At 43.8% G+C, this 25,506-nt stretch overlaps 2 protein-coding genes across 2 annotated transcripts in view; one reads left to right on the forward strand and one right to left on the reverse strand.

The window, feature by feature from the left end:
- SHROOM3 (shroom family member 3) overlaps positions 1 to 25,506 on the forward strand; it is a 187,164-nt gene that overhangs the window by 104,551 nt on the left and 57,107 nt on the right. Inside the window, exon 2 of the mRNA XM_075861621.1 lies at positions 12,955 to 13,074. The gene's annotated coding sequence lies outside the window, so the exon portion shown is untranslated. The remainder of the gene's footprint in view (positions 1 to 12,954; positions 13,075 to 25,506) is intronic.
- LOC142740814 (uncharacterized) lies at positions 21,529 to 23,692 on the reverse strand. Its single transcript, XM_075850269.1, has 4 exons — positions 23,642 to 23,692; positions 23,323 to 23,464; positions 22,643 to 22,796; positions 21,529 to 22,273 (listed from the first exon to the last, which is right to left on the reverse strand). The coding sequence occupies exons 1-4, from the start codon at positions 23,690 to 23,692 to the stop codon at positions 21,529 to 21,531; spliced, it is 1,092 nt and encodes a 363-aa protein (XP_075706384.1).

Genomic DNA, 25,506 nt, shown 5'->3' on the forward strand with positions numbered 1-25,506 from the left:
TCGTTTAAGACGAAATAATGTGAGGATGGTGGGAATCCCTGAAAAAGTGGAAGGGTCTAATCCGGATTCCTTTTTTGAAAAATGGCTATTGGAGGTATTTGGAAAAGAGTCACTGACCCCATTATTTGCAGTGGAAAGAGCTCATAGAGTACCCACACGTCCTGGTCCACCTGGGCGGCCACCGCGACCTGTTCTGGTAAAATTGCTCCATTATAAAGATAGAGACATAATTCTTCGACAGGCCCGGGAAAGGCAAGATATTCGGGTGAACGGTGTGAAGGTGTCTTTTTATCCGGATTTCTCTGCAGAAGTCCAGAAGCGGAGGATGCAGTTTCTGGACATAAAAAGGCGGCTGAGGAATCATCGGGTTCCATATTCTATGCTGTATCCTGCAAAGCTTCGGGTGGCGGCATTGGGATCCGTACAATTCTTTGAAAGCCCGAAAGATGCACTCAGATGGCTGGACAGTCATGATGATCGCCTACGGCATGATCGTGAGGAAGCGGCGGCGTGATCAACAGGCGGATGGCTAAAGAAGGGACTCTGCTATGAAAGGAGGAAGATGAGTTACATGAGGGCATAAGGCCTTGTTTTTTATGCAGTTTTATGTTGGTCTAAAGTTAGGCTGCAGTTCATGTGTCATTGATGGTTGGAGGGGAGGGAAGTGCTGTCAGTTCAAAGGCAGACTGAGAGGATGGAGTCATTAACAATACTAATTGTTTATTGAGGAGGAGGTAGCGGGAAGCTCTTGGTTCTGAGATTAACACTGTAAGAGGAAAAGAATGTGTTTTTGCAAAGTGAGTAGGAAGCTGTATGGTCATAGAGGTGAAGTTTTCTTTACCAGCCCGGGCCCTCTTAGGAGGGTATGTTTATGGATAGTTGGGGGGGTTAGGGTGGGGGGAGGGGAGAAGCTTTGGAGGGAAAGGGAGTTTGCAACGCAGTACACTCAGATAGCCACTGGAGGTAATAGGAATAGCCACTGTCAAAAGCAAGAAACGTCCAGATGGGGGGTAGGGTAAATCTGTTGTCCTGGAATGTGAGAGGTATGGGGGAGATAGCTAAAAGGCGGGCTATATTTGATTACTTGAAAGGGCAGTCCGCTGGAGTGATGGGCCTACAGGAAACTCATCTTACTGCTGATACGGTGCAACAGATACATAGAGTATGGATACGGCACAGCTTTCATTCTTTTCATTCTACATACTCGAGGGGGGTTAGCCTCCTAGTGCATAGAGATGTACCGTTTAGCTGTTTAGATTCCTTTAAAGATAGGGATGGGAGATATGTTGGGGTGCATTGTAAATTGTTTAATTGGGAATGTATACTTGTGGTGATGTATGTGCCTCCCCCGTACTCTGTGGTACCAATGAGAGAGGTGTTGGAGAAACTGGCTGGCTGGCCTATGATACCGACCATATTGATGGGAGACTTTAATAATATAATGGATAAAGGGTGGGATAAATTTCCAAACGGGGGGGGGGGGGAGAGATGTTTGTCTGACAAGGTTTGGTAAATACATGACGGAAGTTGGGCTCACGGATATCTGGCGGGCAAAGTGGCCGTCCACTACGCAATACTCGTGTGTTTCATCTACGTATGGATCGCTGTCCAGAATAGATTTAATGTTTAATAATGGAATAGGGATGGAATGTGTGGAGGGGGTGGAATATTTGTCACGATCTCTGTCTGATCATTCTCCAATGTTGCTAAAGCTCCGAACAGGTGTACAGACGGGGGGGCTGAGAATGCACTGGAGGCTGAACCCATTTTGGATACGCTTGGTGGGGGAGGAGACCATAACCATGAGCCTGAGAGAATACTTCGAATTTAATAAGGGTACGGTTCCTACAGATATATTGTGGGATGCTATGAAGGCGAATATAAGAGGGGTGTATATAAGGGAGATTACCCACATAAAAACTAAGACAAGGCAAATAGGTCAGCATTTGACGGACCGGGTGACAATAACGGAGGCGAGCCACGTAACCAATAATAATGCGGAAACTTTGGCACAATGGAAGGCGGCTCAAAAATTGCTTAGGGAACATCAGATGGAGCAGGCAGCTAATAAAAGATTATTTCTGCAACAAAAATACTATGAGGAGGGCGAGATGACAGGCAGATTGTTAGCAAATATCGCACGGCCGGCGCGGGAGAGTGCGTTCATACATCAGTTAAGGACAGCAAGTGGGGCTCTAGTGGAGGAAACAGGAGATATATTAGGGGTGTTGACATCATTTTATAAGGAACTATATCGCACTAAGGTGGACTATCCGGAGGATCTTCTGTCAGAATATCTGGCAGAAATGACGTGGGTTACTTTGGGAGAGGAAGAGAAGGAGGGCTTGGAGGAGTCAATTACTTTAGAGGAAATACAGGAGGCGGTGAGCTCTATGGCAAATGAAAAGGCCCCAGGGATAGATGGTATACCCACTGAACTGTATAAGACATATGGAGAGACGGTTCTGCCAGAGTTACTGGAGGTGTTCCAGGATAGTTTCGCCAGAGGGCGTTTACCGCAGACAATGTATGAAGCTGCTATAGTTGTGATTCCTAAAGATGGGAAAGATCGAACGCAACCTGACTCTTACAGACCGATATCTCTGTTGACTACAGACATAAAAATCTTAGCTAAAGTACTAGCTAATAGGTTGTCGCGCGTAGTGACTACAATAGTAGGGATGGATCAGTCAGGATTTATGCCAGCACGTTCTACAGCAGTTAACTTACGTAGACTATTCTTAAATTTGCAGACAGATGCCCCGGATATGAGGTGTAGAGCAGTGTTGTCGTTAGATGCCGCCAAGGCGTTTGATAGTGTGGAATGGAACTACTTATGGGCTGTATTGGAGCGGATTGGCTTTGGAAGGAATTTTATTAAGTGGGTACAATTACTGTATAAGGAACCGGTGGCTCGGATCAGAGCAAATGGAAGGATGTCGGACTCTTTTAGGTTGGAGAGGGGGACGAGACAGGGGTGCCCACTTTCTCCGTTACTGTTTGCGCTAGCGATTGAGCCACTAGCAAATATGGTAAGACAACATCCGGGGATAGAAGGGTTTCGCTGTGGAGAGTTGGAGGAGCGTATAGCACTATACGCGGACGATATTCTGCTGTTCCTGGGGGAGATAGATCATTCACTGCCAGTGATAATGGCGATATTGGAGAGGTTTGGCAGGTTTTCAGGGTTAAAAATTAATTGGAATAAGTCGGCGTTGTTACCACTCCAGCCAGTGAATACACCATTGATGATTGGAGGAACTGAAGTGCCGTGTGTACGGAAATTTAAATATCTGGGGATTACGGTATCAGCAAGGGTGCAGGACTTCGTCGAGTTGAACGTGATACCATTAATGAATAAATTGGCAGATAGGACCAAAGTCTGGCTTGGGTTGCCGCTGTCAGCACTGGGACGAGCAAACCTCATCAAAATGATTCTGATGCCCCAGGTTCTCTATATTCTGCACAATGCTCCAATGTGGTTACCTAAATACTGGTTCAGGAGAATACATAATTTGTTTAGAGACTTAGTGTGGAAAAGGGGGGTCCCCAGGATAAAAATGGAAAAGCTACAATTACCAGCAGAACAGGGGGGGTTAGCTATTCCGAATGCGTGGATATATTATCTAGCAGCCCAAATACAACACTTTAAAGGATGGAAGAACAGGGAGGATTGGAACTCCAGTGGGAAACTGGTATACTATCTGGGTCAAAGAACGAATTTATTAGAGGCCATGGAGTCGCATAAATTACGGAGGGAGGCGAGAGGGAAACCGACTCTGCTACTATTACATAAAGTTTGGTGGGAAAGTAAGAAGATATTGGGGATTGCAGGATGCTCCAACTATATGCCTTTATGGGATAATCCTTATCTATGGGAGGTTAATATTTTGGAAGGATTTCAGGATTGGGAACAAGCAGGGATTAGATATGTGCACCAGATATATGAAGGAGGTACTCTTAAGCTGTTTGCGCAGCTACAGGAAGAGTTTGGACTCTCACATAGGCGGTTCTATCAATATCTTCAGCTCAGGCATGCGATGCAGACACAAGAGAGGCTGGTGGATTTGAGTTGCTCCACTATGGGAGGGATGGAACGAGTGCTAGAGGCCCAGGACACTAAGGGGCTTATTTCGGTGCTATATAGTATGCTACTTACTAAATTCCTAGGAGATCCGTTGGTAGAGACTAGACGAAAATGGCAAGAGGATGTAGGGACGATAGCGGATGAAGAATGGGAGGAATTAATCGGATCGCCCAAAATACTCTCTATTAGTGTAGCTCACAGGAGGTCGCAACTCTTTCTGCTGCATAGGGTGTATAGGACACCTAAGGTGCTGTGGCAAATGCGAATTAGAACAACAAAAGAGTGTCCCAGATGTATGTTTGATGGAGCAGATATAAAGCATATGTTTTGGAGTTGCCCAAAGCTGAATATATATTGGAAAGCAGTTAAGGGAATGGTATCTAGAGTATATGGTAGAGATTTCCCACTGGAACCTAAGATCTTTTTATTGGGTTGTATGGGGGAGGAAGGAGGAGATGGGGTAGAATTACTGGCTATAAAAAAGGTTCTGTACCATGCTAGGAAATTAATTGCAAAATATTGGTTGCAGGCGGATCCCCCGGAGGTGGCTGAGCTAGTTGGATATGTTAACCACACGGTATCGCTGGAACACCGAATATATCTAAAAAGAGGGGCAATGCATAAATATGAGAAGCAATGGAGTAAATGGGTGAACACCTATAGTAATGTGACACATTAGATGGGATTTGAAGGTGGACTGACGCATATATATGTGTAAAGTATGGTGAAATCGCGGGCAGGCATACAGGAAGGAGGGAAGAGGTGGAGGGACTTGGCGAATCAAGGAACAGAGGAGGTACTGCGAAAGGGGAGGGGAGTTCGGGTGTTAGGGTTAGGGAAAGGGATATATATACTGGTACAACTAATGATGATGAAAGGCAAAGTGTAATATAAATTACAGGAATTTTGGTCTAAGCACAAGATGTTATGTTGGTACTTTGCTTTTTTTCCTGTTGACTGATTCTTTGTACTTTATCAGAAATGAAAAGGATGTATAATTCATGTTGTATTTTCAATAAAAACTTGTCTGATTTAAAAAAAAAGAATATATTTTAGGCACCATGTCAGGTTTGAAGTGCTCTTGCGGTGCCAAAACAGTGGAAAACCCCCAAAAGTGACCCCATTTGGGAAACTACACCCCTTAAGAAAATTATCTAGGGGTATAGTGAGCATTTTGACCCCAGAGGTTTATTGCAAAAATTATTGGATATAGGCTGTGAAAATTAAAATCTACATTTGTTTCAAAGAAAATGTAGGTAAAGCTAATTTTTTCTAATTTCCACAAGGACTAAAGGAGAAAAAGCCCCGCAAGATTGGAAAAGCAGTTTATCCCGAGTAAAACAATACCCCACATGTCATAAACGGCTGTTTGAACACACAGCAGGGCTCAGAAGGGAAAGAGCACCATTTGGTTTTTGGAGCTCAAATTTAGCAGGAATGGTTTGCAATGCCCCTGTGGGGACAAAACAGTGGAAATTCCCCACAAGTGAACCTATTTTAGAAACTACACCCCTTGAGGATTTCATCTAGGGGTTTAGTGAGCATTTTGACCCGACAGGTGTTTCGTAGATTTTATTAGAATTGGGCAGTGAAAATAAAAAAATCCTTTTTCTTCAATAAGACGTAGCTTTAACTTTTCTCAACAAATAACGGAAAAAAACAACCTCAACATTTCTAAAGCAACTTCTCTGGAGTACGGAAATACCCCATACGTGGTTATAAACTGCTGTTTGGGCACACGTCAAGGATCAGAAGAGTAGGAGCGCCATTTGGCTTTTGGAGCACAGATTTTCTGGATTGGTTTCCTGACACCATGTCGCTTTTGCAAAGCTCCTAAGGTACCAGTACAGTGGAAACTCCCCAAAAGTGACTCCATTCACGAAACTACACCCCTTTTAAAAATTCATCTAGGGATGTAGTGAGCATTTTGACCCCCATAGGTGTTTCATAGATTTTATAAGAATTGGGCAGTGAAAATTAAAAAAAAAACTTTTTCTTCAAAAAGATGTAGTTTTAGATCCAAATTTTTCATTTTCTCAACAAATAAAGGAAAAAAAGCACCCCAACATTTGTAAACCAATTTCTCCTGAGTACGGCAATACCCAATTTGTAGTCATAAACTGCTGCTTAGGCACACGGTAGGGCTCAAAAGGGAAGGAGCAGCATTTGGCTTTTGGAGTACAGATTTTGCTGGATATGTTTCTGGGCGCTATGTCACATCTGCAAAGCCCCTGTGGGACAAAATCAGTGGAAGCCCCCCTGAAGTGACCCCATTTTGGAAACAAAACCCCATCAAGGTATTTATCTAGGGGTGTAGTGAGCATGTTAACTCCGCAGGTGTTTTGCAGAAATTAGTGTGCACTCGATGTTGCAGAGTGAAAATGGGATTTTTTTCCATAGATGTGCCAATGTGTGGTGCCCAGCTTGTGCCACCATAACCAGACAGCTCTCTAATTATTATGCTGTGTTTCCCAGTTTTAGAAACACCCTACATGTGGCCCTAATCTTTTGCCTGGACATTCGAAAAGATTGTCCTGGTATAATACCAGCACCCTCGCTTCCAGAAGATATGATTGGGCCCTGCCCTTCCTGGTTCCCTAATTTTAGGGCCTTGATAAATCGCATCTTGAAACATAAGAAATGTTCCCCTCGGGCCCTCACAACTGCATATTTTATATTTCCGGACTTATTGGAGCCTTAACCAATTTATTTTTTGATAGATGTAGTGGTATGAGGGCTGTTTTTTTTTTGCGGGATGAGCTGTAGTTATTATTGGTACCATTTTGACTTTTTGATCACTTTTTATCCTATTTTTTGGAAGGCACGGTGACCAAAAAACAGCAATTCTGGCATCGTTTTTTAGGTTTTTTTATACAGTGTTCACCATGTGTTATAAATTACATGTAAATTTTATTTCTGCGGGTCAGTACGATTCCGGAGATACCAAATTTATACCACTTTTTTATGTTTTACAACTTTTTGCACAATAAAATTCCTTTTGTAAAAATAATGTATTTTTTCTGTCGCCATGTTGTGAGAACCACAACTTTTACATTTTTTCGTCGACGGAGCTGTATGAGGGCTTGTTTTTTGCAAGATGAGCTATAGTTTTACCACTTTTGGATACATGTGACTTTCTGATCACTTTTTGATCCAATTTTTATAGGGCAAAGTGATCAAAAAACAGAAGTGCAGGCCGTTACGGACACGGCGATACCAAATATGTATTTTTTCAATAATAAAGGACTTGATAAGTGAATATGACGATTGTGTTTTATTTTATTACTTGAAACTTTTATTATCTCTTTTACAACTTTTTTTTTTTTCACTTTTTTTTTCACTTTTCTTTAGTCCCACTAGGGGACTTGAAGGTCAAACTGTCAGATTTTTTTTCTAATACATTGCACTACCTAATCGGCTTCTGAAATGGCAGAGCAGGAGGCCATTGTTAGGCCTACAGTTGCCATAGCAGCAGTCGGCAGCCCTGCAATTGAATGGCAAGGCTGCCGGTCTGCTACCAACCTCTAAGATGCAGCGATCGCTTTCGATCGCTGCATCTAAGGGGTTAATGGCAGGAATCGGAGCTAGCTCTGGTTCCTGCCATTACAGGTGGATGTCAGCTGTGACATACAACTGCCATCCACCGCTGATGACGCCGGCTCAGCTCCTGTGCCAGCGTCATTTTTCCGGCGGCTAAGGAAGCCTTTTGGCTCTATGACCTCTCTGTCTCTGAAATGAGGGCTGGTCTGTTTACCCCCTTCTCATTGGCTCCCTGTGGACCGACGCCCACTGTCATGGCGGCCTGAGGTTATAAGAAGGGCGGATTAGCAACACGCTGCCAGTAGCCCCATTTGAACCCCTGAGGACGCTACGGTCGAGGCGAAACATGTCGGGGGGCTCCGTTCTATATTTTAATATCAATGCTCTACTGACAGTTCGCTACGGTTATCTTTTCTAGTCAGCAATTACAGCGCACTGCAGGCGCTGTCCTAATAAATTTATACCGTACCGCACTGACTCTTGGCAATTTGCCACGCAAATCTCTCATTGCCAGTGAGCATTGGCTAATTTTTAACAAGTGTAATTTTCCGTTTTTGGTCTCTTTAATTGTATTGAAATAAAGTTATATTTTATATTACACCATATTAGCTAGCCGGAAACAAGGGCATTTGTTTGCTTAACTGCAAATCAGCTAGGCGGTTAATATCACAAAGTTAAATGCATTGCTTGTTCCACCTCATCCAAAGGATGCTCTATAGCGTTATGATCAACGCAGGCCACTGATGAACACTAAAGTCATTGTGCAGCTTCTTAGGCTATGTTCACATTTGCACCAAAGGCGCTGTTTGGAGCCCTAGTCGCAGATTCTTTTAAATTTGATAGGAAAAATAGCTCTGCATGCAGAACTATTTTACTCTCAAATAAGAGATACCTTGGCAGAACCTATTGGGTCAATGGGGTCCGTCAAGCGCCGGTGGTATCCATCATATGACGGATCCAGAACTGTGTCATGGCTTTCATTGGGAATGAAAGCCTCAAAACAGATGTGTACTGACCCTTACTCCTGTCCTATCCAGGATCAGTGGCGTAACTACCGCCGTAGCAGCCGTAGCCGCTGCTACGGGGCCCGCGGCATGAGGGGGCCCGTGTCACCCGCCGGCACGGGCCCCCACCATGGCCGAAGGCTCCGCTAGCAGCCGCTATAGCTACTACAGCGCGATGCCACTGAACACTACGGCAGAGCAGGGAGGTATCTCCCCGCTCTGCCATTAAACAAAAGACATGTATCCCCTCTCCACAGGAGAGGGGATACATGTGTGATCGCTGGCATTGATAGGGAGAACGGGGGACTAAAAGTCCCCTGAAGTTCTCCATCACAAACCTCGGACTTCCGGGGTCTGTGTCGGCAGCTCCGTAGGAATGAATGGAGCGCCGGTCGCGCTTGTGCGCATGCGTGACCAGCGCTCCTTTCATTTTTATTGTGCTGCGCAGACGCCGGAAGTCAGAGGTGAGTCATGGAGAACTTGGGGGGACTTTCGGTCCCCCGTTCTCCTTATCGCTGCCAGCGATCACACATGTATCCCCTATCCTGTGGATAGGGGATACATGTCTTTTGTAGGACACACTGTAGGTCGCAGTTTTTTGGGAGGGGGGACGCTGTACGGCGTTCCCTACAGGGGGGCTGTATGGCGTTCCCTACAGTGGGGGGCTGTATGGCTTTCCCCACGGGGGGGCTGTATGGCATTCCCTACAGGGGGGGCTGTATGGCGTTCCCTACAGGGGGGCTGTATGGCGTTCCCTACAGGGGGGGCTGTATGGCGTTCTCTACAGGGGGGGCTGTATGGCGTTCTCTACAGCGGGGGCTGTATGGCGTTCTCTACAGTGGGGGCTGTATGGCGTTAGCGCCATACAGCCCCCTCTGTAGAGAACGCCATACAGCCCCCCTGTAGAGAACGCCATACAGCCCCCCTGTAGATAACGCCATACAGAACCCCCCTGTAGATAATGCCATACAGAACCCCCCTGTAGATAACGCCATACAGCCCCCTCTGTAGATAACGCCATACAGAACCCCCCTGTAGGGAACGCCATACAGACCCCTCTGTAGATAACGCCATACAGCCCCCCCTGTAGATAACGCCATACAGCCCCCCTGTAGATAACGCCATACATACCCCCCTGTAGATAACACCATACAGACCCCCCTGTAGATAACACCATACAGACCCCCCTGTAGAGAACGCCATACAACCCCTCCTGTAGATAACGCCATACAGCCCCCCTGTAGATAATGCCATACAGCCCCCTCTGTAGATAGCGCCATACATCCCCCTGTAGAGAACGCCATACAGCCCCCCCTGTAGATAACGCCATACAGCCCCCACTGTAGAGAACGTCATACAGAACCCCCTGTAGATAACGCCATACAGACCCCCCCTGTAGATAACGCCATACAGACCCCCACTGTAGAGAACGCCATACAGCCCCCCCTGTAGATAACGCCATACAGCCCCCCTGTAGATAAAACCATACAGAACCCTCCCTGTAGATAACACCATACAGACCCCCCCGTAGAGAACGCCATACAGCCCCCCCTGTAGATAACGCCATACAGCCCCCCTGTAGATAACACCATACAGCCCCCTCTGTAGATAGCGCTATACATCCCCCTGTAGAGAACACCATACAGCCCCCCTGTAGATAACGCCATACAGCCCCCACTGTAGAGAACGCCATACAGCCCCCTGTAGATAACGCCATTCAGCCCCCTCTGTAGATAGCGCCATACATCCCCCTGTAGAGAACGCCATACAGCCCCCCTGTAGAGAACGCCATACAGCCCCCCCTGGGATAACACCATACAGCCCCCTTTGTAGATAACGCCATACAGCCCCCTCTGTAGATATCTACAAAGGGGACTGTATGGCGTTATCTACAGGGGGGGCTGTATGGCGTTCTCTACAGAGGGGGCTGTATGGCGTTATCTACAGGGGGGCTGTATGGCGTTATCTACAGGGGGGCTGTATGGCGTTCTCTACAGTGGGGGCTGTAAAAAAGGCACTATCTACAAGGGGGGGTTGTGTGACACTCAGGGGAGGGGGGGCCCCAGTCAAAAGTTTGCTATGGGGCCCAGTCTTTCCTAGTTACGCCCCTGTCCAGGATGCTAGTGTAATGTCAATGTTGCCAATCTCCTAGGAATAGGAGGGGATAATGGGATATTGATAATGTGCAGGAGATCAATGGCCTGCATAAGGGAGAGGGGGTCTCCGTTTTGTTTTCTCTGGGCCCTTAGTTTTACCTACTTAGTATGTACAGAAACCCATATGCTGTAGTTAACATAATTTACTTTCATTTTATCTGCTCCTTTATTTGCACTTAATCTATATTTGACATACGTACCTGTAATCTGTTTCCCATCTAACATAAAAATAGTGACTAAAAAGACACAGACATCCAAAATTTATATTATACCTCCTAGATAGTACCCAGAAGATCTGCTTTGTTAGAAATAAAATACTTTGTTTGACATGACAGTATTAAACATGCTCAGAACACATTAGATAAACTTATTTTATAATTTATAGCTGTAGAGAAAATGACCGTTGTGCTGCCAAGGAGCCGTAAAACTGGTTTCTCAACTGTGAGGATGCCGATTATATTACAGTACAGTGTCTTTAATCCAGATACCGCCAAGCTCCCAAAATAAACGATTGCACTGTTTTAACCTGGAGTCTCCCAACTCTGTAATATTTAGGACACAAATGCATTAATAAAAAAAAAGCAGAAGAATTTATGACTGCTATTAAAATATACGTTTTAATAAATAAATATATATAGTTACCATACTGCATTAATTCACCGGCCACCGACCCCCAATGTCTGTTCTAGGAACCAAATCAATTCTGTTGTCATATCACAAAATATCACAAAGAGGTGTACTGTACTACTAATAATTATGGCTACAGATAGGGAATTAGACAGGGGACTATGGTGAACTGTAGTGTATGTGGACACTATAATGCTCTACTTATGGGGGAAAAGTATGGCACTCTCTGGGCACTGGCACTTGTTGCCACTGTCTTGGCACAATATGACATTATATGGGAAACATTATGGCTTTATATGGGCAAAGTATAGTACTCTTTGGACACCGTTTCACTATATGACACTATTTTGATACTGTCAGCTTTATGTGAACACTGTATAATATTATCTTGTCAAAATATTGTACAAACTATGGTTGTGGGCAATGTAATATACATATATGTAATATACATATATATATATATATATATATATATATATATATATATATATATATATACCAGTCCTCAATGAAATAGATTATCATCAAAAAGTTAATGTATTTCAGTAATTGCTGACGTGTTATGGAAGCCCAGGTTGCTTTGTTAGCGGCCTTCAGCTCGTCTGCATTGTTGGGTCTGGTGTCTCTCATCTTCCTCTTGACAATACCCCATAGATTCTCTATGGGGTTTAGTTCAGACGAGTTTTCTGGCCAATCACACAGTGATACTGCGGTTATTAAACCAGGTATTGGTACTTTTGGCAGTGTGGGCAGGTGCCAAGTCCTGATGGAAAATGAAATCAGGATCTCCATTAAGCTTGTCAGCAGAGGGAAGCACGAAGTGCTCTAAAGTTTCCTGGTAGATGGCTGCGTTGTATCTGGACTTGATATAACCCAAATTTTTTTTACAATTTTGCAACTGTATGGCATAAAGTTCCATAAGTCTGGGCTATATGTCTGGTGTAAACACCAGGAGATTTTCTTGCCATATATATGCCAGACATGCACCACAAGCGGTGTGAATAGAGTTTTACTTTTCAACTTATATAAAGCTAAAAAACACAACCTAAGTTGGGATCAAGTGCATTCTAATTTGAAGCTAAAAAATGTCGTTCTTCTACAAATTAAAAATGAATTTTCCTGTTAAACACCTGCATGAGATTAAAATGACTTTTTTTCATCATGTATGGAATGCAAATTATTTCAAATATGCAAGATTCAATCCTGTTTCTTTTTATACATCTAGCCCTACCATACCAGGCAGGGTCTAGAGTGGAACTACTGTACTAATTGGGGAATCTTGGGTGAAGTAATAAGTGGTCCAACAAAGAAATGCAATAAAGATTATCAAGAAATGAAAATAGTATTTTCAATATCTCACTCATGTGTGTCTATCTTTGTTATAAAAATGTGTTAATGCTGTTATATAATTTAGTGATATAGAGGAATGAATGAATGAATAAATAAATGAATTAATTAATGAAATTGCATGGTCTTTATATGTAATGATGATCCCGTTATTTATTTTAAACTGACATATTGTTATTCTGTTTATCTCCAGAGGCTTATTCATTGGAAAGACTAGATGTTTTGACACTTACATTGAAACAACGTCAGATAAACCACCCATCAGCTCTGGAGAATGCCCAGAAGACGAACTTAAGCTAAGGTTCAGAAACAGGTGAGGGCGAAAGTTTATTCAGAGTGGTCAATGAACAGAAGAACGTAATCTTTGATCCCAATCTGAAATGCTGCATCTCAATCCAGACTACAGTTCCTGGGACTCTTAGGCCCCATGCCCACTTCTGTTTTTTCCTTCAGGGTGCTATCCGTTGTTGTCACGGATAACACCCTGAACTCATTTATTTCAATGCGGCCATGCACACTTCCGTTGTTTTAACGGAACCGAGCGGCCGTTCCGTCAAAAGTAGTTCAGGTCCTACTCCTGCATGTTTTTGACGGAACAGTCTCGGCCTTTGCATTGAATTTGGTCCGTGAGACAACAGGCTGCATACGGAAGCCGTCCGTGTGCAGCCCGTGTGTGATTGGACCATCATTATCGACCGTACAATGGCTGACGGAAGTGTGCATAAGGCCTTAACCAGCTACCTTGTATTTAAAGGAGTTGTAGGGGATTAGAAAAACACAGCTGCTTTCTGCTTTCTAACATCACCATTATCGTATCAGTGTCTTGACGTCTAGTCCCATTTAAAAGGTAAATAAACTTTTTAAATACTTTTGACATAGTGATATGTCAGAAGTTTTGATTTGTGTGGGTCCAAGCACTGAGACCCCCACTGATAGCTAAAACGAAGCGGCAACAGCGCTTGGGTGATCGCTGTGCCGCTTAGATTCTGATCGGCTTTCTTCGGAAAAGCAGGTCAAGCAGTGTACGGGCTCATATACTTTCTATTTAGCCCTTACACCGTTCACTCGGCTTTCCGAGGAAAGCCAATAAGAAACTAAGCGGCACAGCGATAATCCGAGCGCTTCTGCCACTTCGTTTTAGCGATTGGTGGGGGTCTCAGTTCTCAGACTGCAACTGATCAAAACTTCTGACATGTCACTATGACTTGTCAAAGTTTATTAAAAGTTTAGCTATCCTTTAAGCAGTAAAAAAAAAAATAGCCATATATTTCTAATCTCATAAACCCCGTTTCATTTTATCGATTTTTGTTTTTATTTGTGCTTTAGTTTGATCTTACTGTTTAAAGACTATAAACTTATACTTCAGTTACTGGCATGTTCTTCATTACTTTCCAGCATGAACTGTCTGTATAAACTTATAACTTATTATCTGAGAAGAGTTTAATACTTTAGTTGTTTTTTTAGTTTTCTTTTTTATTTTGTTATCTGAGACCCAGTTTATAATTTTTACTTTGTTTGTAAACTCTACATACCATTTAATATCCAACTTGACTATTAATTTACTTCTTGCATTAAACTTTTGAGTTTTAAGAGTTTAACTCCTTTCCAAAAGCAAGGCGGTCCGGCAATTAGCTGTACACCATGAGTCCTGGTTTTGAAACCCCTGGAGATCAACTGTTATTGCTACGAAAAGCTGCAGACAGACACATTTTCCCTGCAACTACGGCAGGACACATATATTATGAAGTTAGGCTGTAATGCAGTGGCTCTCGTCCCTGGACCCTATGGTGTCCATATGCCCTAATAGAGCATATGAACAGTTGTTCTATTGGGAAAATCCCTTTAAGACTCTTTTAGTGATTCATAGAAAGCATGAACCAACCAGTAGATAAAACAGGCACTAGATTTACCACACTTCAAAAATAATGATGAAAAATGCTTTTAACAATCTTAGAGCTTTAACCGTATGTAATATTGGGGAATATTGGGGGAAATTCACAACCTTAAAGTGCACTTTGCTGTTGAAAATTTATATTTGTATATACAGTATGCTAGAGTATTTATGCACTGTACCTTTAAGAGCTGCAATTTGGTGCACTGCGCCTTTAACATGTGCTGCTGTTTTATACTATTTTTATCCCCTAGATTACATGCCACTGGAGGTGTGTTATATAGGATTTAAAATATTCTTTAAACTGCTATGAGTTTAGGATAGTAAAGGGCTTGCTGTCTTTGAAAGACTCCTACCCAAAGAATGGTTATTGTTGTAGAGGACCACTGTATTGCACGGACAGGCCTTGATTACAATAGGCATTGAGCAGCACTCACAGTAATCAAGTTTAATAATGGGGGGTGCCAGCAGTTCTACCTGAATAATAAAAAGGGGTTTCCAATGTCAAAAAATCTTAAAATGGGTTATCCCAAGATCATTATCACCTATCCACAGGAAAAGTGATAAATGTCTGATCGCTGGAGGCCCCAATGCTGAAAACCCCACGATCACTAGAATGGGCGTCCCAAACCCCCCGTTCCTCCTCACTGCACCCCTCACAGTGTCACAGTAAGGAGGAAGTTGAATGGAGTGGCGGTCAAGTATGCTCCCTGTTGCTCTATTCATTGTCCATGGGGCTGACAGAAACAGCCAAGCGCTGCACTCGGCTATTTCCGTCAGTCCCATAGACATTGAATAGAGCAGCACCGCACATGCTCGACCGCCACTCCATTTAGAGTTCTCCTCACTGCAGTCGTGCAGTGAGAAGGAATGGAGACCCCCGTTCTAGTGATCGATTAAGGACCCAGCCGTAGGGCCCCCATCGATCTGACATTTATCACCTATTCTGTGGTGTTGTAGATCTTGGGATAACCTCTTTAAGTATATGGAATTTTCTGTGTTGTACATACAGTGAAGGAAATAAGTATTTGATCCCTTGCTGATTTTGTAAGTTTGCCCACTGTCAAAGACATGAACAGTCTAGAATTTTTAGGCTAGGTTAATTTTACCAGTGAGAGATAGATTATATAAAAAAAAATAATTGAAAATCACATTGTCAAAATTATATATATTTATTTGCATTGTGCACAGAGAAATAAGTATTTGATCCTTTTGGCAAACAAGACTTAATACTTGGTGGCAAAACCCTTGTTGGCAAGCACAGCAGTCAGACGTTTTTTGTAGTTGATGATGAGGTTTGCACACATGTTAGATGGAATTTTGGCCCACTCCTCTTTGCAGATCATCTGTAAATCATTAAGATTTCGAGGCTGTCGCTTGGCAGCTTCAGCTCCCTCCATAAGTTTTCGATGGGATTAAGGTCTGGAGACTGGCTAGGCCACTCCATGACCTTAATGTGCTTCTTTTTGAGCCACTCCTTTGTTACCTTGGCTGTATGTTTCGGGTCATTGTCGTGCTGGAAGACCCAGCCATGAGCCATTTTTAATGTCCTGGTGGAGGGAAGGAGGTTGTCACTCAGGATTTGACGGTACATGGCTCCATCCATTCTCCCATTGATGCGGTGAAGTAGTCCTGTGCCCTTAGCAGAGAAACACCCCCAAAACATAATGTTTCCACCTCCATGCTTGACAGTGGGGACGGTGTTCTTTGGGTCATAAGCAGCATTTCTCTTCCTCCAAACACGGCGAGTTGAGTTAATGCCAAAGAGCTCAATTTTAGTCTCATCTGACCACAGCACCTTCTCCCAATCACTCTCAGAATCATCCAGATGTTCATTTGCAAACTTCAGACGGGCCTGTACATGTGCCTTCTTGAGCAGGGGGACCTTGCCAGCACTGCAGGATTTTAATCCATTACGGCGTAATGTGTTACCAATGGTTTTCTTGGTGACTGTGGTCCCAGCTGCCTTGAGATCATTAACAAGTTCCCCCCGTGTAGTTTTCGGCTGAGCTCTCACCTTCCTCAGGATCAAGGATACCCCACGAGGTGAGATTTTGCAAGGAGCCCCAGATCGATGTCGATTGACAGTCATTTTGTATGTCTTCCATTTTCTTACTATTGCACCAACAGTTGTCTCCTTCTCACCCAGCATCTTACTTATGGTTTTGTAGCCCATTCCAGCCTTGTGCAGGTCTATGATCTTGTCCCTGACATCCTTAGAAAGCTCTTTGGTCTTGCCCATGTTGTAGAGGTTAGAGTTAGACTGATTAATTGAGTCTGTGGACAGGAGTCTTTTATACAGGTGACCATGTAAGACAGCTGTCTTTAATGCAGGCACCAAGTTGATTTGGAGCGTGTAACTGGTCTGGAGGAGGCTGAACTCTTAATGGTTGGTAGGGGATCAAATACTTATTTCTCTGTGCACAATGCAAATAAATATATATAATTTTGACTATGTGATTTTCTTTTTTTTTTTAAATATAATCTATCTCTCACTGGTAAAATTAACCTAGCCTAAAAATTCTAGACTGTTCATGTCTTTGACAGTGGGCAAACTTACAAAATCAGCAAGGGATCAAATACTTATTTCCTTCACTGTATCTATATAACTGGTGGCTTCATTCTTCGAGCAAATAGTCAAATTAACAAAACAGACTTTGTCCAATGAAAGTTTCATACTACACACTAGAGTAACACTAGAATCTGTGTTATGCGATCCGCAAGACGGAAACGGTCCTGTGCATGATGCCTAAAAGCAATAACGTCTTGAACAAAAAAGTGGAAGCTCGTTGATGGAGCCAGAAGAAATTATGTTATTACTTAGTAAGCCTCTCTTTACCGCACTGAAATCAGAAATTACAGGCCTTGTGTTAGGGGGCAGATCAGGGGCATAACTAGGAAAGACTGGGCCCCATAGCAAACTTTTGACTGGGGCCCCCCCTCCCCTGGGTGTCACACAACCCTCCCCTTGTAGATAGTGCCTTTTTTACAGCCCCCCCTGTAGATAACGCCATACAGCCCACCTGTAGATAACGCCATACAGCCCCCCCTGTAGATAGCGCCATACAGTCCCCCCTGTAGATAACGCCATACAGCCCCCCTGTAGATAACGCCATACAGCCCCCCCCTGCAGGGAACACCATACAGCGTCCCCAACCCCCAAAAAAAATGCTTCCTACAGTGTGTGCTACAAATAACATGCATCCCCTATCCACAGGATAGGGGATACATGTGTGATCGCTGGCAGTGATAGGGAGAACGAGGTTTGTGATGGAGAACTTCAGGGGACTTTCAGTCCCCCGTTCTCCTTATCGCTGCCAGCGATCACACATGTATCCCCTATCCTGTGGATAGAGGATACATGTTTTATGTTTAACGGCAGAGTGGGGAGATACCTCCCTGCTCTGCCGTAGTCTTCAGTGGCGTCCCACTGTAGGCTGCTACGGCGGTAGTTACGCCACTGGGGCAGATATCAGGGTACATAAACTGCAATACAATATGGTCTGTGGAGGGATGGGCATGCTTCTATACATGGAAGTGAGTTGTTCAGAAACAATGCTGGTCTGTGCCACAGATCAACACTATTTAAATGTGTGGTTTAAGTTTTACAAACTAGTCACAGAAAAGAATTTCTGCAAACATAGACACCATTTGAGTGGGACTCATTAAGTACATGGCTTTGGGGTGCTTATCCTGCCATCAGGGAAGCATACAAAGACCCTCTTACCAAATGCTGATTGTCACTGTCTTCTTTGCTGCTCTGGGAGATCTTGCCTCTTCTTTTCACAGCTTTACATGCATAAGCTTAGATGCGAGCAGGGCACGGCTATTAAAACAAACCACGGGTCTGCTACCCAAAAATTCCCTCACATTGGAAGGAATGTCTTTATGCATTCTCAATGTATACATCACTTGGTTTGAGACTATGAAATAAAAGCAGATTAGCCTAAACACAAGTTGTATCACTTCTAATAAGCCGTTAAAGAAACCTGGACATGTGGGCACCAGGAAAGAAAGTTATAAACATTGAATATCTCTTCTTATATCTCTATGGTTTACACATCTTACTGCTTGTACAGCTATATCACTTATGGCTGCTTTAGTGATGCCATCCAACCACTGATCTATAAAAATTGCAACAGACTTTTGTTTGCGATCTAAAAGTATAATATGTATATAGGGTGTGGCATTTTTTTTTTTTTTAATTTTCCTTATGTCCAATTTATAATGCTCATACTACTTATACATACAACATACAAAAAAACTGTTGGGACAACAATGCCAGGCCAGACCAGGTGTAAATTGTACATTTTACTCAAAGACTGAACTGAAGCATTTATCATTCTCTGGTTGCACAAAATAAGATTCTTATATGTCCATATAACAAATTTGATGATCAACAATTGTTAGCAAAATTACTTTTTTTTTTTTTCAAAGAAACACTCTGGGCAAAACTTATACACTAGAACATAGCTATATAGTTACATGGTTTATAAGGTTAAAAAAGACACATGTCCATCAAGTCCAACCTATATTCCTACCGTGTTGATCCAGAGGAAGGCAAAAACCCCCATGAGGTTGATGCCAACTGCCTCATTAGGGGAAAAATTCTTACCCAACTCCCAATATGGAAATCAGTATAAATCCCTGGATCAACGTCCCATCTCCAGAATCTAGTACTCATACCTGTAATATTATATTTATCAAAAAAATGGCATCAAAATAAGAATCCCAGTCTGTGACGATGGTGAAACCTTTTTTCCTCTAGATGTAGAGGATGCCTCCTTGTCCTTGTTATCGGCCTAGGTATAAAAAGATCATTAGAAAGATCTCTGTACTGTCCAATTATTTATTTGTACATTATAATGAGATCCCTTTTAAGACGTCGTTTTTCTAACCTGAATAGCCCCAAGTTTGATAACCTTTTTTGGTACTGCATCTGCATGCCACCCATCCACCTAATTACCTTGGTCACCCTTCTAGTTCAGCCATGTCCTTCTTAGACACAGGAGCCCAAAATTGTACATAATATTCCATGTGTGGTTTGACTAGTGATTTGTATAGAGGCAAAACTATGTTCTTGTCATGAGCATCTATCAGGGTTGCCAACTATCGGTAAATTCCTGGCCAGTCCGTAAAAATAAGAGTTTTTTTTCCAGTGTCCATAAAAAAAATTGATGTGTCCGTGATTATTTTGAAGTTCAATACGTTTGTGCCATTGATTGGCATTGTAATTATCATTGGTTTAGAGGTCACAGTACATGCTGCTAATGTGTTCATATCACTATTCTAAGCTATAGACATATATTACTTATAATCTTTATGATTCATTGTGGTTTTCCAAATTGTCCATAAAGAGTGTTTGCTGTCCGTGACTTTTGGATAAGTTGTCCTGAAAAAAACACATATCAGGTTGGCAACCTTGGCATCAATGCTTCTTTTGATGCATCCCATGATTTTATTTGCTTTGGCAGCAGCTGCCTGGCACTGGTTCTTAAAGGTAATTGTACTGTCCACCAATATCCCCAAGTCTTTTTCAGTAGCAGTTTTACCCAGTATTTTACCATTAAATGCATAATTGTAAAAAAAAATTCCTCGGCCCAAGTGCATAACTTTACATTTATCCACATTAAACTTCATTTGCTATTTCTCTGCCCAAACCTCCAGCTTCCCCAAAATCCCTCTGTAGTATTAGGGCATGACCACACATGGCGGAATTCCTCCGCAACTGTCCGCAGCAATGCCGCACAGAATCCGCATTGCGGATTCCGCTGCGGATTTTGGCAAAGTGCTGCGGATTGCCTTGCGGATTTAGTTGCGGATTTCGTTGCGGATTTCAAAGGCAAGTCTTCCAAAAAGGGAACTGACATCATTTGTGAGTTCAGTTCCTATGACGACGAGCTGGACACACCCATGGCATGTATAAGTGTGGCCAGAAAGAGAAGTGAATCTCGCCGGAGAAGTATACTAGTCCGAAGTGTGGGATAATGCCTGACATCCAGGAGCAACCACTTCAATTACGCCGACAATATTTGATTCTGCTGCTGCGCACCATAGTCAGCATTGTCCGTCGTCGGATTTTTAATTATAGGCTGAGCTGGGCACGACGTTTCGTCGAGTGCACGTTTGGCATCATGGCAAATCAGTGGCGGGTCTTTACCTCGCCCATGCAATTGGAGGAAACCACCGTTGATGCGGTCATCAAGGCATGTTGTGTCCTCCATAACTACCTCCAGGAATACCGTCAAGAAGTTGAGGGCGACTCACTTCTGCCCTATGTTGGCAGTGCCATTAACTGGGGTTCTGCTGGTCAGGGCAGTAGTGGTGTACGCGTACGAGATATTTACTCGGATTATTTCCTCACTTCTGAAGGGCCCGTACCTTGTCAATACTCCTGTGTTGGCGGGGTGCGGCCAACCCAGCAGTAATCGGTTTAATGTCCAAACAGTAGGCAATTCTGTCAATGATACTCCTATGGAATGGAAAATTGTGTGTTGGATGTGCTTCCTTTGCAATAAAATAATGCACTATTACTTGGATTTGGCCTAAGTGTGTGTATTTGAGTAATCACATGTCTGAATAGGGAGTATGATGTAGAGGTTGCCTTTCTTGGTTGAGCACACCATAGCATCTCAAACCACACAGTATTTACTAAATGAAAACGGCCACACCGTGACCAATCGTTATCGTCCCCTTGATGCCCTCCCGCATTTTGGCCTCCTCCCATCCAAATCAAAAAAAACACAAGTCAGAGTCATAAATTCAACGGAACTTTGATGGAACGTATGCACATCACAACTACATACGAGTCGAATCATGTAAGTAACAAACATTAAATACGTGCTACACTAGCGACCAAAAAAAGAACAAAACATACTACAATATGTGGAAGCGCGGGGGGCTTAATTGTGGATGCGACGAGGGGGCAGAGGAGGAGGTTGAGGTAGGGGGCATGTATGCCGCAGAGGTGGGAGGATGGATCTGAAGAGGTGGGAGAGTGGACGAGTATGGGGTGGGCAAAGGGTTTGGGACATTGGGGTATGGGCGGAAAGTGGAACGAGAGGGATGTCCATGAGTCCAGGGGGAAAAATAGGGATCGGGCTGCAGGGAGGGTGCAGAGGCAGGAGGTGGGGCGTGCGGCACAGCGGCAGACGTGTCAGCCCTACGGCCAGTTAGGGTGCGCATGTGAAAAATGAGATCTCCCACATCGGGTAGGGGCTGGGGGGCCTCAAATATATCGGCCAGGGCGAAGACACAGGTCATATATGCCGCCCGGCGAGTATTTTCCATCTCGCGACATCGGCCACCAACGGCATTCCCGAAACTGGTGTATTGATCTTCGGCCTCCACCCTCCGAATCATGCGCATGGCTTGGCCCTCTACCGTGTCACTTTGGTCTGCTGGCGTCTGGCGCTTTCGGCCACCCACTCTTTGGCGCGGTCGGGAAGTTCCTGCCGTGGGGGCTGGAGAGGTGTCGCCACGCGGAGTTGCTGGTGCCGGGGTTGGCTGGTAGGGCGCATCTTCCGCAGCCACAATTGATGACGAGCCTGCCACGGCCTGCTGCTGCACCTGGCCACGTGCACTCCCTTGTGGCGTCCGGGGTGGTACATTTCCGGACGTTCTGCAGGGAAAAAAACGCTCATTGACTTAGGGGATTCTGAAGACATTTCTCCGACAGTTTGTCAGTCGCTAATCTCGTTAACATATCCTTTTGCCATTCTACACACACCCCAACTGACACCAATCTTGGGGGGGGGGGGAAACGAAAGACGTATTCTCGTCATGAAGAGAATGAGTTACATAAGCAACACAGAGTGATATGTGATAATGTGTACGGTCAGGGGGCATTTTCGTGATAACACTGGCAAAAGGAAAACAAACATGTGGAATCTAATCTTCACGCAATAGACATTGCATTCCGTTCGTTTTGAATCACATGTTTCATGCGCTCCCTTTTATAACCCAGGTGTGTGTGCGAATCGAGACTTACCTTCGTAGCTCCCTGCAGGGAATGAGGAAAGCCAGTTCCTCATAGTAGGCTATGGCACGGCCCCGTGAAGGAGAGGAGCCACTTGCAGGTGTCTTTGATAGCTGTTTGCGGAACCGGTCTCGTACTGTCCTCCACCGATTGCGCACATCATTTTCTGGAAAAGGAAGGATGTGTTTTAAATTAGGGCATAGTGGATGAAGTCAGGTGTATACAGCTCAATTGCGTCCTCTGGCCTGTCGTGAGGATATATCATCAATGCAACCACATCATTGGGGCAGAACTTGAGTAGACAGCAACTATGGCTACGCCTGGGTTGCCACGACCTCTTGCCATGGCAAAAATAGGCCACGACGCCACCAAGATGCTGGCAAACATCTGCCCATGCATTTAAATGTGCATATGGTTGTCCACGCTTGCAAAAGGTACTTCAGGTCGTTAAATGGAGTGTGTAAGGCAGGATTTAGTGCCGTCAATAGGCCATGTGCACATACCCTTACAGTCGGGGAAAAAGTGATCAGCAACTGCGCATGTGCCATAGTGACATGCCAAAAGTTGGGGTATCGTTTAGCAAGGCAGAAAAGGAAATTAGTGCTGATTTTTGCCAGCATGCTAATGATGCAAAACAACCTTTGGCAACAGTGTTTTGACCTCTCTGCATTACAAACTAAATGCTAACTTACCAATCACTCCCTGCTCCCTCTCCAGCATCCCGTCCCACTCGGGGTACAGACCGCGGCACACAAACGACCATCCCTCGTCACGGGCGTTGCGGTCGCTGTAGGCAGCTATAGAGCTGTCCCAGATCTCTGGCCTACTATGCACCTATAAAAATCAAAAAAAATGGCATAATGCTGTTTGCTTGGTACTCTGGAATCACAGTGGAGCTGTTACATGGTGATCTGCCTTAAGAAAATGGACATTCTGCAGGTGCTGCTAGTGTTAATCCATACATAGTAGACATCTTGAAACAACATGACACAAACATATACATGTACTTACCAGATTAATGAGGGACGAAACCTCCATGTCCATACGTCTGTACCTCGACATGGCAGCCTGTGTTCAGAGTTGTCTCTTAACTTTTTTGAATTTCTCTCTCAGGCTGCAAGCCGAAAATGGCGTCTTCCTTTTGTAATATGCTGAATGCTGATGTCATATCCTGCTCCGGCAGGAAATACGCACCGCACCACAAACGAAATCCGCACCACACATAACATCTGCGGACTTCATTGCGGAATTTCGAATCTCCATTGAAGTGAATGGAGAACTTCCGCAATGAGTCCGCAACCAGTCCGCCACTGCTCCGCAACATCCCTTGCATGCTGCGGACACCAAATTCCGCTCCGCAGCCTATGCTCCGCAGCGGAATTGTACGCATCGTGTAAACGAACACTGCTAAATTAAAGTGAAAGTCAATGGAGAAACGGCTCCGCTGCGGATTAACGCTGCGGAGTGTCCGCAGCGGAATTTAAGTGAAATTCCGCTATGTGTGAACCCGCCCTTACCATATCCTCATCTGTGTTGATTACTTTAGAGCTTAGTATCATCTGCAAATACTGAAATTATACTCTGTGAACATATGTTTATGTTAATAAACATATTAAAAGGAAGATGACCCAATACTGACCCCTGTGGAACCCCATTGATAACTGTGACCCACTCTGAGGATGCACCATTAATAACCACCCTCTGTTTTCTATCACTGAACCAGTTGTTAACCCAATTACACATAATTTCCCCCAGTCCCAGTATTTTCATTTTATATACCAACCTTTTATGCAGCACAGTATCAAACGCCTTTGAAAAGTCTAGATACACCACATCCACAGTCTTACCCAGATCCAGTCTAGAATTTACCTCCTCGTAGAAGATATTCAGATTGGTTTCACAGGACCGATCCCTCATAAACCCATGCTGATTTTGCATTAACAGTTTACTTTAATTGAGATACTTGAGGATAGCATCTTTTATAAACCCTCAAATATTTTACCTACAATGGAGGTTAAACTTACAGCTCATAGTTTCTGGACTCACTTTTTGACCCCTTTTTAAATATTGGCACCACATTTGCTATGCGCCAGTCCTGTGGAACAGACCCAGTCATGATAGAATCCTTAAATATCATAAATATCATGGTACTTAATTCCTGCAGAACGCGTTGGTGTATTCCACCTGGACCCGGTGATTTGTCTATTTTAGTGTTTTTAAGGCGGCGCTTAATGGAGAATTTACTTTATCCCTAAGCCTGTCGTCTGACATTGGATGTACCTGTGTAAATACAGTAGAGAAAAAGGCGTTTAATAGATTAGACTTTCCCTCATCCTCCTCCACCATTGTACCCAGATTATTTTTGAGAGGGACAACACTTTCAGTCTTGAGTTTATTATTTTTTATGTATTTGAAAAATATTTTTTAGTTATTTCTACTTGCTTTGGCAATGAGTCTCTCTGTTTCAATCTTTGCTGCCTTCATTTGTCTTTTATACGACTTACTTCTTTCTTTATAGTTATTTAATGCCTCGTCACTACCATCCTGCTTTAGTAGTTTGAACGCTTTCCTTTTTTAATTTATTTCCCCCCCCCCCTTACTGTTTTATTTAACCACATCGGTTTCATCATGTTTCTAGCTTGTTTATTCCCATACGGTATATATTTGTCACAGGACCTATTTAAGAAACTTTTAAAAATGTCCCATTTCATTTGTGTATTTTTTTTTTTAGGACATTGTCCCCGTTTATGCCCTTAAAGGGGTTGTCCACTACTGAACAACTTATAACCTATCCATCGGGTAGTTCATCAGTATATCCTCGGTGCGGGTCCGATACTCGGACTCTGCATTGTTAAGCCGCTCCGGCTGCCACTGGG

This window comes from Rhinoderma darwinii, chromosome 1 (assembly GCF_050947455.1).
Source record: "Rhinoderma darwinii isolate aRhiDar2 chromosome 1, aRhiDar2.hap1, whole genome shotgun sequence".
NCBI lineage: Eukaryota > Metazoa > Chordata > Amphibia > Anura > Rhinodermatidae > Rhinoderma > Rhinoderma darwinii.

Coding starts and splice junctions, on each gene's coding strand:
- LOC142740814 (XM_075850269.1), bottom strand. CDS start 23,692: ATGTCGAGGTACAGACGTATGGACATGGAGGTTTCGTCCCTCATTAAT. Junction 22,797..23,322: donor GAGGGAGCAGGGAGTGATTG/GTAAGTTAGCAT, acceptor TTCCTTTTCCAG/AAAATGATGTGCGCAATCGG. Junction 22,274..22,642: donor CCCTGCAGGGAGCTACGAAG/GTAAGTCTCGAT, acceptor TTTTCCCTGCAG/AACGTCCGGAAATGTACCAC.